General features: G+C 54.0%; 1 protein-coding gene across 1 annotated transcript in view; it reads left to right on the forward strand.

Moving 5' to 3' along the window:
- Positions 1-2,153: 2,153 nt before the first annotated feature.
- ITPK1 (inositol-tetrakisphosphate 1-kinase) overlaps positions 2,154-15,683 on the forward strand; it is a 139,656-nt gene continuing 126,126 nt past the window's right edge. The window contains exon 1 of the mRNA XM_084792476.1: positions 2,154-2,405. Within this exon, the coding sequence (XP_084648602.1) occupies positions 2,311-2,405 (95 nt within the window). The 5' untranslated portion in view covers positions 2,154-2,310. The remainder of the gene's footprint in view (positions 2,406-15,683) is intronic.

Consider the following 15,683-nt stretch of genomic DNA (forward strand, 5'->3'; position numbering starts at 1 on the left):
GAGTGCTGGGATTAAAGGCGTGCGCCACCACGCCCGGCTGTTTTTTTTTTTTTTAATCTAGAAAACTGTCCCCAACCCCAAGCTCCTTCATCTTTCAATGCCACAGTCTCAAGGCACACAGCAAAGCAGGGCAGACTCCTCTGTCCCTTCCATTCTCTCACAAGGCTCTCATCACATGCTCCGGGAGTCAATGGCTTGCGCGCCTCTGCCTTACTCATTTCTGGACTCCAAGCGATTACCCGGCCACACCCTGGCTTCCCTGCTCCAGTTGAAGGAACAAACTCCGGCAGGTATCCTGAACCACCCAGACGCTGGGCTCCTGAGAAACTCACAGCCCGTGCTAGGGTGCAGGGATATCTACTGTTGACTCCAACAGGGAGACACTTACTGTCTGTTCTCTAGCCTTTTCTTTTGACCCCCTTTAGACCTCCTGTCTCCATTTCTTCCCTCAGCCCTAGGCTTCCCTCAGTCCATGATGTTCCCACAGAAGCAATCTTCCTGAGGCCTGCGCAGGGCTGAACTTTGGTGCTGTTCCCCCTTGCTTTCTGGCTCCCACCGTCCAGGATACAAAATCCCTGCTTCCCAGGACCACATGGGTACTCTGCTTCTAACCTCTCCTCCTTTTCTCCAACTACAGAAAAGTTAAACTCACTAGATCTTATTTAAAGCAACACCTAGGCTCCACAGGCAGCAAGCAAATGAGCTCCACGCTGGCTACAAGGAGAGATGGGAAGTCAGCGGCAAGGGGGCGGAGTGGGTGTGAGGGTGGAGAATTAGCAAAAACCACCAGGGCTCCTGGGATTCTCACTCATTTTACTTGGCAGGATTATTATTATTATTTACATTTGTGTGTGCATATGTCACAGCAGGAGTGTAGGTCAAAGGAAAACATGAGAGGTAGCGCCCTCCTTCCAACCTGTGAGTCTCAGTTGTCAGGTTTGGCCTGACAAGTGCCTTTGCCAGCCCCTCTTGACAGGGATCTTACTGTAGGCAGGCCTCGGTGATCTGATGTCAAGGATGGCGAATTTTTTTGACTCAGCAGGATTCTTGGTTAAACTGAATTTAGGGGACCCAAGGACATCGCCCAAGGTCAGGCTCTACGGCGAAAAGAGGAGGCAATCTGACTTCTCCAAGTCCAGTCAAGGCCCGGTTCCTACCATTCTACCAACAACTTTCGTTTCTCCTTTAATCCAAGCCTTTTCTCATCTCAGCCCTTCAAATATTGTCTTTATTTTCAAAGCCATCTTAAAGGTTTCTTCTTTTCCCACGGGAACCCATTTTTCCTGTCTGTGTCTGGGGAGAGCCTCTGATTTCGCCTTCCTATCCCTGGATCATTCTGATGGCTGGAATTCTAAGTACCGACCCATACATAGGCCGGGGCAGGGCAGGTGGCTCAGTGAATCCAGGCAGTGAGGCAGACGCCGCCGACTATGACTCTTCACCTGGCAAAGAGAAGGCTTCCCCTGAAGATGATCTGTGCACACTTGCTGTGCTTTCCCTTCTCTCCCTCGATTGAAAGGGACCCCAGAGTGTGAACCTTGGGGCAGCAGTGGAGACAGTACAGTACAATCGCAACGAATTGCCTCGGGGGCAATCCCGCAGGGCTGCCAAGGAGCAACGAAGCCCAGTGGTTTGGCCGCCCTCCAAGACAGACACAAGGCGCCCACACCACGACTCCCTCACCCCACACTCTGCACTGGCCACCATCCAGCACCCCGCCACTAGAGGCGGCGCCTTTAAGACTCAGCGGCGCCCCCTGGCGTCAGCCCGCGCTTCCTCCTTCGGGAGCTCTGCTCCAGGCCCCGAGTGTGCGCGGGCGCCGGGGCAGGGAGGGCGGGGGACACGGCGGCGCGCGCCCCGAGGGGTCCACGCGCGCCCGAGAGGCACGCGCGGAGGGGGGGGAATCCGGCGCCGCTGGAGGGCGTGCTCCTGCTCGGGCTCGAGGCACGGGTGCGGTCATGGGCGGCAGCCCGGGGATCCCTAGAGTCCTTGAGCCACGCGTGGTGCTGCGGGCCGTACGTCCCGGCGCGGGCGAACCCCGCGGGGCGGAGGGGGCGGGGCGGCGGCGGTGCGCGCCCACCCGCGGGGCCCAGCCAGTGGCGCGGCGCGCTGAGCCTCCGCCCCCGGCCGCCGCCCCGCCCCGGCCCGCCCCGCCCGCCGCCCCGCCCGGTAGGATCGCGCGCTGAAGCCCGCTCCGCGTCCCCGCCGCCGGAGGAGGTGCCCGCACGCTCGCGGCGCGCGCCGGCCTCACACGCTCGGCCTGTGGGCGATTTCCTCCGGACCCAGGCTCCCGGGCCGAGGAGGAAGAAGATGCAGACCTTCCTGAAAGGGAAGAGAGTTGGCTACTGGCTGAGCGAGAAGAAAGTCAAGAAGCTCAATTTCCAGGCCTTCGCGGAGCTGTGCAGGTGAGGAGGGAAGCGGCTTGGGGACCCCCCGCGGCCGGAGCCTGGCTGCCCTCGGCGGACGCGGGGCAGACTACGGCGACCCAGGAAGGAGCGGCGCGCGCGGAGGCTGGTTCGGAGCAGCAAGGTGGCCGCGGGGGGTCGCGGGCTGTGTCCGAGGGGAGCCTGGCCGCTGTGGGCGATAGGCTCGTACCGCGGCTCTCAGGTGCACCGGGGTCGTGCCGGCAGATCCCCGGCCGTCCAGGGTGGTGGGACCCGGGAAATCGGGGGGTCCACGCCATCAGTCAGGAGCTTGAGGGTACTTTTTGGACCGGTGTGTTTTTCTTCTTCCCCTTAGTAGAGCAGGGACCCGCGTTTGTGTGGAGCCTACTACGTGCCTCGCGTGTGCACAGCTCCTGAAGCGAATCACCCGGCTTAAGCCCAGTTGAAACAGTAGGGATACTTGGCTTGTCTGTGGTGATTTGCTGTCTCATTAGAGCCTCGCAGCAGCCTTGCAAATTAGCCAGAGTGGTGATTCTGGGCCACGTGTCTGAGAAGAGGTTCACCCATCCCCAGAGAGGTGGGGTACCTGCCTGTGGTCCCAGGGGCAAGGAGTGGCAGAGCATAGAAAGTGATGGGTGGACCCATGTAGGGTAGAACTGCCTTCTACCAACCGGGCTGGCCACCTCATTCTCACCGAGCTGGTGCTCCAGTGGCAGAGACCCGGGGCTTTGATAGATCTTGTTCCTAATACATTACTGAAGTGCTGAGTGTGTGAGTCAGGTGTGCCTTGCCTCTCTGCAGAGCTGTTGGTTAGCAGCTTCTCAATGAAAAGCCTAAAGAGAACCGGGCCCTCGAAGCCTTTTGCAAACTTGGGGCGGAAACCTTTTGTTAAGTAGCGTTTCCATTTGGTAGATTTGACTCTTGAGAATGGGGTTCACTCGTATTTGCACTCCTGGTGGGTCCCCGGAATCCTGGAGAATCGAACAGTTGGCTTTCCTTATCCCTCGGTGCACAGAGGTTAGTAGCAGTCTTAGCTGGCATATAGAGGGCGTCCTGGCATCACTGTCTTGCCCCCTCATGGCTGTCCAAGAGCCTCCTTCTTCTCTGCCTCAGGCGAGCCTTAAGGGCCCTTTTTTTTTTTTTTTAATCGCAGCTGGATGGGATGACGCTGGCGCGTGTTTATAAGGGGCCCTGATTCTGCACCCTTTAGTCCCTTTGTGGGTTTGGCCGAGTCTCCCAGACAGGCCTCTTAGGAGAAAGCAGGCTTTTCACGGTTGGCAGGGTGTTCAGTGCAGCCCAGAATTCACAAGGAAATCCAGAGGAACTCGAAGCCAGAGCTTCGGAAAAGCACAGGGCTTATGGAACTTTTTTTTTTAAAGGACAATTGAATGTTTGTACCACAAATACACACACTGTGAAACGGATGCCCTAGACAGCAAAGAAATTTGGAGAAACCCCTCTGACATGTTCTGGAAGTCCAGTGCTGACGTGAGGGGACCAGAGCTCCTCCTGCTGCCATACAGTTCTTGGGAAACCCTAGTTCGTCCCTTACATCTTTTTTTATTGATAGGCGTTTGTGTCACCCTTTATCTACACCTGAGGCTTGTCCTTGGCCTTGTGCTGTCCCGTTCTGCAGCTCACAAGCTGAGGCAAACCAGTCCTTCTAAGACATAAGGGTTGGGGAACACACACACTGCCAGAACCTGCAGCTTAGCTTGCCCTCCTTGTAGGCTCCCCCCCCCCCCTTTAAAGCAGCCAGGGGGACTCAGGGCACTCCAGGGTGCCAGGCCATCTCAGGGAAGTCTTTTTGAAGCATTGATTTCTCAGGAAGGATTTTTGAATTCAAGGTCTAGTTGCCTTCCTGTGCTCAAGTACTGGCTTCAGAGAGAGGGCAGACGGTCTCTGGGCCATCGTAGCAGCAGGAATCCTAATGTGGGTGTCTTATACTTGTATAGCTTTTGATGCTTTAGCCGCTGAAGCTTAAGGAAAACACCAGAAAGAGTTTTTCTGTTGCTTCTTTACTTTCAGGGCAGTGCCCCCTGGTGGCCACATTATTAACTAAAGAACTGTTGAGATAGTGAACCGCCTCTCCCCCCCCCCCCCACAACCCCACCACTGTGTTTTGTTTATTGTGAGTGCTGGTGTGGTCTGAGTGGCTCCAGAGACGTTGTGAATGGGCATCGACCTGTTCTCGACGTTCAGAAGCTGGGGGTGCAGCACTTGTCTCTTGATGGCCGGTGAATCGGCTGTGAGTTCCTGACGGAAAAGGGCCAGGGACGTTGGGAAATGACTTGAACTCTGTTCCAAATGTTTGGAGCCGCATCCGTGCCAGGAGCACTGCCTGGCTGTGCTGGGATGAGGGATTTAGTTCACAGTTGAGGCCTTGTAAAATTTCTGTCATGGCCACAAGAGATCATCTTAATGAGCCCTTGATTTATAGACAGGGAAGCGGGTGCCAGAGGGGGCAGGGGCCATGTGCCTCCTTCCCTTTTAGAGCTCATAGTCCACCCTGGAGACCTTGAGACTTGCTCAGAGAGCAGAGCCTGTCTTTTTTAGTCACCCATGTTAAGGTCCCAGGGTCCAGCCTGCTGCTAATTGCCTCTCAGGACACCTTCCCTTGCCACCTTCTGTGTTTTCCTGAAGGAGTGAGCAGGGCCTTTCCGTAGGTAGTTGGAACCAAACGTGTCATAGGCAGGTACAAAAACCAGCCTTTTATTTATTTATTTTATTATTATTATTATTTTTTGGTTTTTCGAGACAGGGTTTCTCTGTGTAGCCTTGACTGTCCTGGACTCGCTTTGTAGACCAGGCTGGCCTCGAACTCACAGCGATCCGCCTGCCTCTGCCTCCCGAGTGCTGGGATTAAAGGCGTGCGCCACCACGCCCGGCGGCAAAAACCAGCCTTTTAAATGTGTGCCCTGATAGGCTGGGACCTCTAGCTGGCCAGGCGATGGGCTTCGAACCAACCTGTTTCCAACAGCGTTGTTTATTCTTGTTCCTCTTCTGAGTTGTCTCCCAAGGACAGGGACACGCTCTGGTTGAGTTCATTAGCTTTTCCCACTTGCCTCTCTGCCCCTAACCTGGGAGGGACTGAGACGCCCCCTCATCCCTCCTCAAATGGCTTTTGAAGTCAAGGTTCCCGGGGGGGGGGGGGGTGGGGGGGGGCAGGGGGCCTTGAGTGCTCAGCTGAGGATAGCTGGCTGGGCTGGGTTTCCGCCTTCGGTGTTTAAGCCTCTCTTTCATCGCCTCTCCTTCTCTCTTTTTTCTTCTGGGAGACCTGAGTTGTAGGTCGTGGGAGAGCTTTGGTGAGCCTTGTCTGTCTTCACTGTAATTGTTTTATTTTGTTTTTTGAGACAGGGTCTCTTTGTGCTATGCCTTGGCTGTCCTGGACTCGCTTTGTAGACCAGGCTGGCCTCGAACTCACAGCGATCCGCCCACCTCTGTCTCCTGAGTGCTGGGATTAAAGGCGTGGGCTACCACGCCCGCTTTGTTGTTTGTTTGCTTTGAGACAGCATCTCCCTCTAGCTGGTTCTGGCCTCAAAATCCTGGTGACCTTCCTGCCTCAGGCTCCTGAGTGCTGGGATTAAAAGGGCGAGCCACCACACCCAGCTTTCCACTGTAGATTTTAATGTGCCTTGCAGGCTTTTTCTAATAGAAACGGCTATCGGGAGACTTGGGAGCTGTGAGGCGCTGCACTACCAGTTGGAAGGCTTCTGTGAGCTCAGCCTGAGTCTTTTATTTTATTTTATTTTATTGTATTTTGGATTTTCGAGACAAGGTTTCTCTGTGATAGCTTTGGCTGTCTTAGACTCACTTTGTAGACCAGGCTGGCCTCGAGCGATCCACCTGCCTCTGCCTCCCAAGTGCTGGGATTAAAGGCGTGCGCCACCACGCCCAGCTCGGCCTGAGTCTTTATTGGAGAACACAACCTCCTTGTTTGTTCAGTGTCTCTTCCTCTTCTGGCTAAGCTGAACCTTTCTAGAGGCTCCCTGCTGCATGTCCAGGAGGCTCTTGTCCTCTAGAAACCTGGAGGCCATCTGGGGCTAGCTCAGCTTTTGGGGAGATGTTTCATGGGGACATCTCAGACCAAGCTGTGTCCTAACTCACCTGTTTAGATGGGTCTCAGAAGGAGACCCAGGAGTTTGCTGACGTTTAGGTATACCAAGCACTTTCTGGAGTCCAGGCTGGGTGTTGGGCAGCAGGCTGGAGGACAGTGGTAGTGTAGGATGTTCGAGGGGTTTGGGGATTGGTGTCTACAATAGCTTAGTCCTGGAGGGGGCTTCTTTCTGGGCCTGTTTCTTCCCCTTGGGCTCTACATTCCCACCCCATCCCACTGATTTGAGACAAGAGTTTCACTATGTAGCCTAGGCTGGCCTTGAACTTGTGGTCCTTCTGCCTTGGCCCTCTTCCTCAGTGTTGGGTTTATAGGCATTCCCAAGTGTACCTGGCAGTGCCTATGCTGGAGATTGAGCCCATGAATGGTAGGCAAGTGCTGCTAAGCTACACCCGCCTCCGGCCCTGGTTTATCCTTTAAAACAAGGCCATCTGGAGGTTGCTTTCTGCTGAAATAGCTTAGTATTCTGGACTGGAATTCTAGGGAGTCTGCAGAGGAGAAAAGATTGTCCTTACCAGTAGTGAATGATGCTGGTCTGTGTGGCCTGGCATTTTTTTTTTCTGTGTATTTCAGTGGCGGGCTCTGCCACAGTCTCAGAGCTGTGGAGGAGGGACGCATTCTGAGTCAGGTTCGGTTTACAGCAGCAGAGGAAAAATGTAACCTATGCAATAAACCCTTTTCTCCAGCTCTGATGTGCAGCCTGGACCTGCCGTGGGAGCAGACAGACATCCAGTCTGTGATTAAAAACGGCCTGGGTTTCTGTGTCTAGATGCACAAGTGACCGTCCCTGTGATGCCCGTTTGCCTTTGTACACTTAGTGATCTTGGATCACTAAGATCTTAGCGATCTTAACCATCTTAAACTGTGAACTGATGGTCTGTGAACTGACCGGCTTGCCAGAGGGTGGGGCTTGTGGACTTAAACCTCAGGTCATTGGGTCAGGCCGAAGACTGGGGCCCAGCCTGTCTGCTGGCCGCCCTTTACCACCCGTCTCTGGCTCTTACAACTCCTGCCTCAGTCAGGCTGCAGCAGCCTCCTACTGGGGAAGCTGAGAAAATTAGGAAAGCAAGGAGGTTGCCTCACTTTTTGGTTTGGTCACTCAGAAGAATTCATTCTGTGCTTTGTGAAAATGCCATCTTCATTAATAATCTTGTTACTATTTTTAGCTAGCATGTCTGATTTTCTCTCTCTCTCTCTCTTTTAAAGATTTGTACACTTACACACCAGAAGAGGGCATCAGATCTCATTATAGATGGTTGTGAGCCACCATGTAGTTGCTGGGAATTGAACTCATGACCCTTGGAAGAGCAGACAGTGCTCTTAACTGCTGAGCCATCTCTCCAGCACCCCCCCCCCCTTTTTTTTTTTGAGACAGGATTTCTCCGTGGAGCCTTGGCTGTTCTGGAACTCTCTTTGTAGACCAGGCTGGCCTGGAACTCACAGCGATCCGCCTGCTTCTGCCTCCCTAGTGTTGGGATTAAAGGCCTGCGCCACCACGCCCGGCCTGGTTTTTCTCTCTTTTAAATACTCAGGGCTTGAGTTGTAGACTGCGTTACCTAGCACGTAAGAGCACCTCAGGGCTGTTCATCTTCAGCACCACATAAACCCGGCCGCTGCGGCGCATGCTCCCACAGTCCCACCCCTCTCAAGGCGGAGGCAGGATGATCCGTTCACGGTTGGCTGCTAGCATGTTCAAAGCCATTTTGGGCTATGTCGCTCAGAACGGTGACCTGGAATTTGCTTGGTAGTTTAAGCTGGCCTCGAACTTACAGAGAGACCTTCCTGTCTCTGCTTCTCAGTCCTTGGGGTTTAAGGTGTGCACCACCACACCTTCCTTCCCAGCACCCCTTTACAATACAGGCACATGCTGCAAAATTCAGAGGGCCTAAAGCACATAGCGAAAAGCCAACCTGAGCCCTGAGTTCAGCTGCTTAGGGGACTCAACAGGCTGTCTCCATGGGGGTTGATGTGACCGAAGAGGAACATGCAACCAGTCTCCATTCTGACAATGGTACACTTGGTGCATGGGGCTGTGTGTCTTGGAGATATTCCACAGTGCTGCTTCTTTCATTGCATATATATTTCATTCATTGATATGTGTGTGTATGTGTTTTTGTGTGTGTGGTGTATATATGTGTATGTGTGTGTGTATATATATATATATCAGTACAGTTCAGCTCATCAAAGGATGGGACATTTTCCTTTTTCCTAAGGTTACCTTCTGCTGGCCAAGACAGTTTGACGGTGGATGTCCCATCCCTTGCCTGGATGTGCCTTGCTGGATGAGTGTGGTGCTGGGTCAGAGGTCACAGACGGTCTACTTTTTCTTGTAGTTCTGAAACAATTTCACTGTTTCAGTTCCAGTGGGTGACAGGATGGGAGGGGACACAACTCACGTGTTCACTGCACAGTGCCTGGCCAGATGCAGGGGTGAGAAATGCTGCTCTGGGTTTGCATTTCTGTCACCATAGTGAGGTCTAGGGGACTCGGCAGGCACCAGGCACTGCTGGGCTCACGACCCTGGGTGCCTGTTCCTAATCGTTAGGTCTCCTAGGCTCCAGTGGTTGTTTCTGTCACATGAATTAGTGGGTTTGGGGCATTCGGTGGAGACTTTGTTGTGTGGTCCCTGACTGGTTGGATGTAAGGAGGGCTGTTGTTTTCGTTCACCATGGTAAACTGACTACTGAGAGAATGCTGCAGCCATCCTTTTAAAAAGCAATATTTGGGTAGCCAGGCGTGGTGGCGCATGCCTTTAATCCCAGCACTCGGGAGGCAGAGGCAGGTTGGATTGCTGTGAGTTCAAGGCCAGCATGGTCTACAAAATGAGTTCAGGACAGCCAAAGCTACACAGAGAAACCCTGACTTGAAAGACAACAACAACAACAAAAAGTAGTGTTCGTTTTAGAAAGCAGCTCCCTCATGGGAAAACCTATGTTTTGAGGGTCTTCTTCCTTTCTGCTAGAACTGGCTGTACCCAGCGCTTCTGCCGAGCCCTTTTTCAGGGAAGGTGTTGGAGAGAGAACCCGAGACAGACTAAGGGGTTACAAAGTGGGCCCAGCTCCAAGGCCCATGACCCCTTCCTCTCAGGAGAACTAAAGTCTCCAGAGAACAGGCCCTTTCCAGAGCTGTGAGTGAGGGTGTGATTGTCCTGGAGCTGTGAGTGAGGGCGTGATTGTACTGGAGCTGTGAGTGAAAGTGTGATTGTGCTGGAGCCGTGAGTGAGGGCGTGATTGTGCTGGAGCAGGTCTGGCTGTTCTGTTGGGCTGTTTGAGTTTGTCTAGGAGCTTTGTCTTGCCTGCTCTGAGCCTCCTCAGAAAGCAGCCTTTGTTGCCTGCGTCTCCCCAGCAGGGCCCCCACAGGCTGGTGTCTGGGCCCCTTAGGGTGCCAAGCTGCAGACTGATGCCCCCCTCCCCCACCCCACGGTACCCTCCAACCACCTGTTTTTAAGGTTCAGTATGGTGGCTCTCCCTCTAGATCCATGAAGATGTGAGCATCACTCCCAGCTGGGAGTTCCACCCCCCTCCCCAACTGTTTCAGCACCTCCACAGCCTTTTTTAACCACCTCCCCCTCCAGGCCTGAGTGTGCCTAGTGCCCCGCCCTGTAAACTGCTCACAGTGTCCCAGGGCACACCTAATGGACTCTGCTAAGCCACCAGTTGTCCCTGGAGAGGTGAATCAGCATACAACAGGCCAAAGGCCTTCCCCAAGAGCTGGTGGAGATGCCTTTCCTCTTCCACTCCATCTGCTCCTCAGTGATGCCCTGAGACCCGCCCCACCCCCATGGTTAGGCTTGCCTTCCCTTTGGTCGGCTTTGCATTCAGTCTCTTTTAAAAATGGGCCTCTTGAAGGGAGAGATTTGGGATGTCAATACCTACAGCAGTACACATGGGTACTCAAAAGGCGTGCATGCAGTAGGGGGCCAAGCAACTTCCTGGTGCTTTTAGAAGCCTCTGTTGATCTCTGTGGCTCAGCTGAAGCTCCTTGTGACCCTGAAGTTCTCTGGGTCATGAGAGAAGAACCTGAGGTGGGAAGTGTGGAAGGAGGAACAGATAAGGGCTCGGTTTGCTTCATCCATTAGCTCAGTAAATCCTGAGCATCTGCCCAGTGCCCCTGTGCTGGGTTCTGCTCTTTCTCCACTGGTGCCTGTGGAAGTGAAGGAAAGCCAGCATGCATGCATGTCACACGCTACAAGGTGCAGTGAGGGCCTGGATGCCTGCAAACTGGAGAGGACTGTCCTCGGCCACTTAGTGCTCTGGTCAGAGAGGGTCTCTCCGGGGAGGTAGTATTTAAGTCTGAGAGCTCCCTGGAGGAACTGAAAGACCCACTGAGTGTGCAGAGTGCCTTGGTGGTACAGACATGGCTGCCCTGGTCGTAAAGACATAGTTGCCTTGGTGGTAAAGACATGGCTGCCTTGGTAAAGACATGGTTGCCTTGGTGGTACAGATATGGTTGCCTTGGTGATACAGACATGGCTGCCTTGGTCACAGCTCTGACTTCCACTTGCCTGAAGGGAGCCATCTAGGAAAGGGCAGGCGGCTTTGCGTATACTGCAGGCTGGCGCCCACATCTAGAGCCTGTTCCTTGAAAGTGTGGTGGAGGTCACAATGGTGGCCGCGTGACCTTCATAGCATCCCAAGGAACTGCCACCGTGCCCTGGGGCTGAGAACAGGAGAAGGCACACTCCCCTCTGTTCTGGCTTAGTTCAGCCTTTGTGTTCAGGAAGTCAGGGGGTGGGATGAGTGGGCCAGGCCACCCAGCCTTGCCCAGAGCCTGGGTTGGTGGAAAACCCAACTGATGCATGCGCTTTTTTGGTAGTCATCTGTTACCAACTGGTGCTTGCCCAACTCAGGGCACCTGGGCTGATGGTGAGACACACATCTGTCTTCATCTTCGTCCAGGCATCCCAGAAGGTGAAGCTTCTTTAGGAAAGTGGGCTGGGGAACTTCTGTGCAATGCCCTGAGGATTCTTCTGGAAGATGCAGAGTGTCATTTCCTGTGTTACTGGGTCTCATAACAAAACTCTCATGTGTAGGCAGTGTTGGGTTTAAGAAGCAGGCTACCAAGGCTAGGCAGGTCCCTGCTTCTTGGCCAGGGCCTTTTCAGGTGAGCACGCTGGAAGCAGAGATTCCCAGGCAGGTGGTCTGTGCATATAGTCTTTGGCTGTGGGATATTTTTTTAAAAAAGATATATTTATTTTTTATTATGTATACAGAGCTCTGCCTGCATGTATATCTGTAGGCCAGAGGAGGGCATCAGATCACATTATAGTGTGGTTGCTGGGAATTGAACTCATGACCTCTGGAAGAACAGTCAGTGCTCTTAACCGCTGAGCCATCTCTCCAGGCCGGCTGTGGGAATCTTGATGTCTGGGTTTCTCTGTCCCTGGTGCTTACACTAGGTCTACCACAAGCTAGAGGTCAGCTGATGCCTTGCCTGGAGCCCCAGCCCACGGAAGAGAGGCAAGGCAGGGCCAGCAGGCAGGTTGCCTGCCATGTTTTTGAAAATATGCTCTCCATACTTTTTAAAAATAATTCTTGCCTCTGGCTGCTGGTTTGCCTTGGAGTACACCGGTGGGGCCGGAAGGAGACATTCCCGGGATCTGACCTGGCCACATGCAGGACTGGGTATCCAAGGAGGCTCAAGGCTTCGCGGGGACACAGCCCCGAGGCTGGGACGCTGGGACGGCTGGCTTGTGCAGGTGGCTGCCAAGCTTCTCAAGGGCTGTGTTTTACCTCCCCCGCTCTTCTCCCTTGTATGAGAGCAGCTCACATTAGACCTCAGAGGCTGCTGGGAACCTCCACAGACCTGCCATGGTTATAGATAGGAAACCGACTCTCCCAGGTGGGCGGTGCCTCTGTTTGCTAGATGAGGATTTCGATTCAGAGAGGGTCGGGATTCCCCCTTGGGGCTGGTTGACTCTTGAAACCACATTGCCTCCACCCCGCCGGGTCACCTTGTCTTAAACATAATATCCAGCCACCATCCACTTGGTACCCAATTTCAGGTGTGTGTGTGGGGGGAAATCAAAGGATTGTAAGCTGAGCATCCTTGGTGCTCATTTGCCGTCCCAGAGGGTGGTGGGTGGTGGAGATGGCACTGAGCTCAGAGCTCAAGACTCGGCCAGCTGGCTCTGATGACTGTGCGCACTATTCCTCCCGCCCCTGCCTCTGGGCCGGCGAGTGTGTCAGGTGCTTAGAGTAGGAATATAGAATCCTCTCCTAGGGCTGGACTAGAGGCCAGCGGACTGAGGCTCCCCCCCCCCCCCCCCCGGAGGAATGCTGTCTCCGGGAAGGCTGAGGGTGGCAAGTGGGCGCAGGGGTCAGAGAGGCGACTTGTTCAGTGGTTTCACTTTCATTTCTCTCTTCCACTCTTGTTTTCACCCGGCAGCCAGGCCTGGGCTGCTGTGGTGAGGGCACATTGGACAAATAAAATGGGTCATTTGTCCTCGTGAGGTTCCCAGGCCACTTCTACCTCTGGAAAGGATCTGGGGGGGTGGGCCCGGTGTCTTCCTTTGAAAAACTTCTCATTCACTCCTTTACTTGCTCATAGGATAGGTACTCAAGACTGCCTGTTCCATGTCGGCCAGCCCTGGGGTCAGGACAGCTGAGCGAGGGCCATTATTTGGCCACAGTGTGACAGGTTGGGGACCTCTCAGGACCCTGTGATCAGAGTTTTTTTTTACAAGGGCCTGTTGGATGACAGTTCCTCATCGCCCTGCATTTCCCTACTTGCCTTTCGGAGACAGAAAGTAGGCTGCGAAGGAGGAGGAGTTAGCCCCAGTTATAAGAGCTAACAGATACCCCCAGGGACAGCGGTCTCCCTCCTGAAGCAAGCCTGCCCTGCGGCTCGGTGTAGAAACACAGGTTCTTCCTCATGTTTCGTGTACCCTTTTCCTCATCTTGAGCCAAATTCAGCCACACACTCGCCTGTGTTCAGGGAGGTTTCGGTACCCAGTCCCTTTAATGCTTTGGGGGAAGAAGGCCAAAGCTGTGGGGGGTGGATAGAGAGGCCCACTTCCAGCTTCCGGCTTTTGAACATCTGAAGGTGCCCCAGCTGGTGGAATGTGTTCCTCACAGGGTGGTAGAGCTGTCATGGGCTGCATGGGGTCAGGAGATCCTCCTTTTAAAGCCACGGGAGCCGAGCTTCCCGGAAGACGCAGCAGGCCCTTCACAGAGCTTTGGCATGTTCACAGCCGTGCCGCAGGCTGTTCGCAATGTCACCCACTGCTTCCAGGCTCCCTGTGGAAAGTGAGGCTCAGAGAGATGCCTCTCTGGAGTTTCATGGTTGGTCCCTCCGGGGTGTGGAATTTGGATGTCCGTATTGGTGACTCTGTAGCCTACATCCTTGGCTATTGTATTGCTTGCCCGAGGGTGACAGGTGCTGATTCACTTGTCCCCCACACTCTGGTTAGGGTCCTGGGCCTGCCAAGGAGCCTTTGCCAACAGCATAGCTTTCTGTCCTGTGTGCTGTGCATGGCTGCCCTGTTTGTAAAGTGCTCTGCCTAAATTCTGGCCCTGGGTAGATCCTAGTGTCCTTACCCATCATGCCCTGAGGCCCTCCACCCCCACCCCAGACTGGGTTTTCTCTATGTAGCCTTGGCTCTCCTGGAACTCTCTTTGTAGACCAGGCTGGCTTCGAACTCACAGAGATCCGCCTGCTTCTGCCTCCCGACTGCTGGCATTAAAGGCGTGTGCCACCACGCCCAGCTATGCCCTCACTCTTGAGCATAAGGCCACGGGACCACTCTCTGTTTAACTGCTAGTCATATCCTTCTGGGGGCCAGTCTGGGGACCCAGGGACCTTATCCACTGAAACTAGATCCTTAGAAGGCTTGGGACACTGTTTATAAAAAGATCTCCCAAATCTGGCAGTCTCTTGGGAATGTTTCTTTCAGGGGCAGTCCCTGGGCCTCAGAAGGGTGGCCGAGGGACCGCTTTCTGACTGTGTGACTTTGGGACCCGGACTTAATTTCTCTGTGCAGATGCTGAGTGAGGGCATCTGAGTGGCCCACTCTGCCAGCTCAGCAGGTGGGAACTGTCCCTCTGGAGTTGGCCTAGGAAATGGTGCTGCTGTCCTGGAGCTTCAGCTACAGCAAACCCTGCAAGGAGGGAGAGAGGGGACAGCCACACTAGGTGGCTGACTCGCCTGTGTTTCAGTCATCTCTTCCTTCCTGGCTGGCTTTGCGCTTGGTACATGTGCACCAGAGGTATTCAGCATTTAGAGTCTTCCCTTCTTTATCCTGTAGGCCAGAGGTTAGGCCTAGAAGGAGCTGCCCTCAGCTACCTGGGTCACACAGGTGCTAAGGTAACCTTGTGAAGCATGGGAGGGGGCGGCATAGTTTGTGATGGTAGGGGGAACACTGGTTTAGAGCCTTTGACCTACAAAGGTCTTTGCAGGCGTGAGGTCTGAAGGGCAGGCCTTGCAGGTCTGTGCAGTGGATGACTGCACAGGGTCCTCAGGGAGTCGTCTTTTGATCAGAACAGTGCGTCACTTCTGTTCTTGGCTATGGCTGATGGACCCCCATCCCAGCTGTTGATGAGTTACCTTTTTTTTTTTCTTTTTCTTTTTCTTTTTTTTTTTTTTGAGCCAGGGTTTCACTATGTATCCTTGCCTGTCCTAGACTCACTTTGTAGACCAGGCTGGCCTCGAACTCACAGAGATCTGCCTGCCTCTGCCTCCCGAGTGCCAGGATTAAAGGTGTGCTGCACCACACCCTGCTTAATGAGTTACTTTTGTTGATGAGCCCAAGGCGAGCGGTACCCCCTTGCCCCAATCTAGTGGTATTTCTTTTGACCTTGCTGAGAATTCTTTGGTTTTGGGGTGCTGTCATAGGCAGGAAGGATTGGGTAGGTAGGTATCTCTTCACCTGAGGCAAACATTTGGGATGTTTGTGTGGTTGGTTTGTGAGCCAGGTCTGTGAGTGCCTTGACCAGCAGGTGTGAGTTGTGAGGATGGATGGGGTGATTGCTAGTCCTGCAGTCTGAAGAGGGGATGGGTTCTGGGAGAAACCTGGGCACTACCTGGGACCTGTGATATGAGGGGGGGTGCGGGGGGGGGAGGTGCTGGCTCCCGTAGTATTTGATGCATGGAGAATAGTCTGCTTTCAGATGTAGGTGAATCCAGGGCCACAAGGGGTGGTCCTTGCAGCCTGTCTGTCCATTTCCCTGCCTCTATTTATCTAGCTG

The sequence above is a fragment of the Acomys minous genome (genome assembly GCF_964271855.1).
Source record: "Acomys minous genome assembly, chromosome: 8".
In the NCBI taxonomy this organism is placed as follows: domain Eukaryota; kingdom Metazoa; phylum Chordata; class Mammalia; order Rodentia; family Muridae; genus Acomys; species Acomys minous.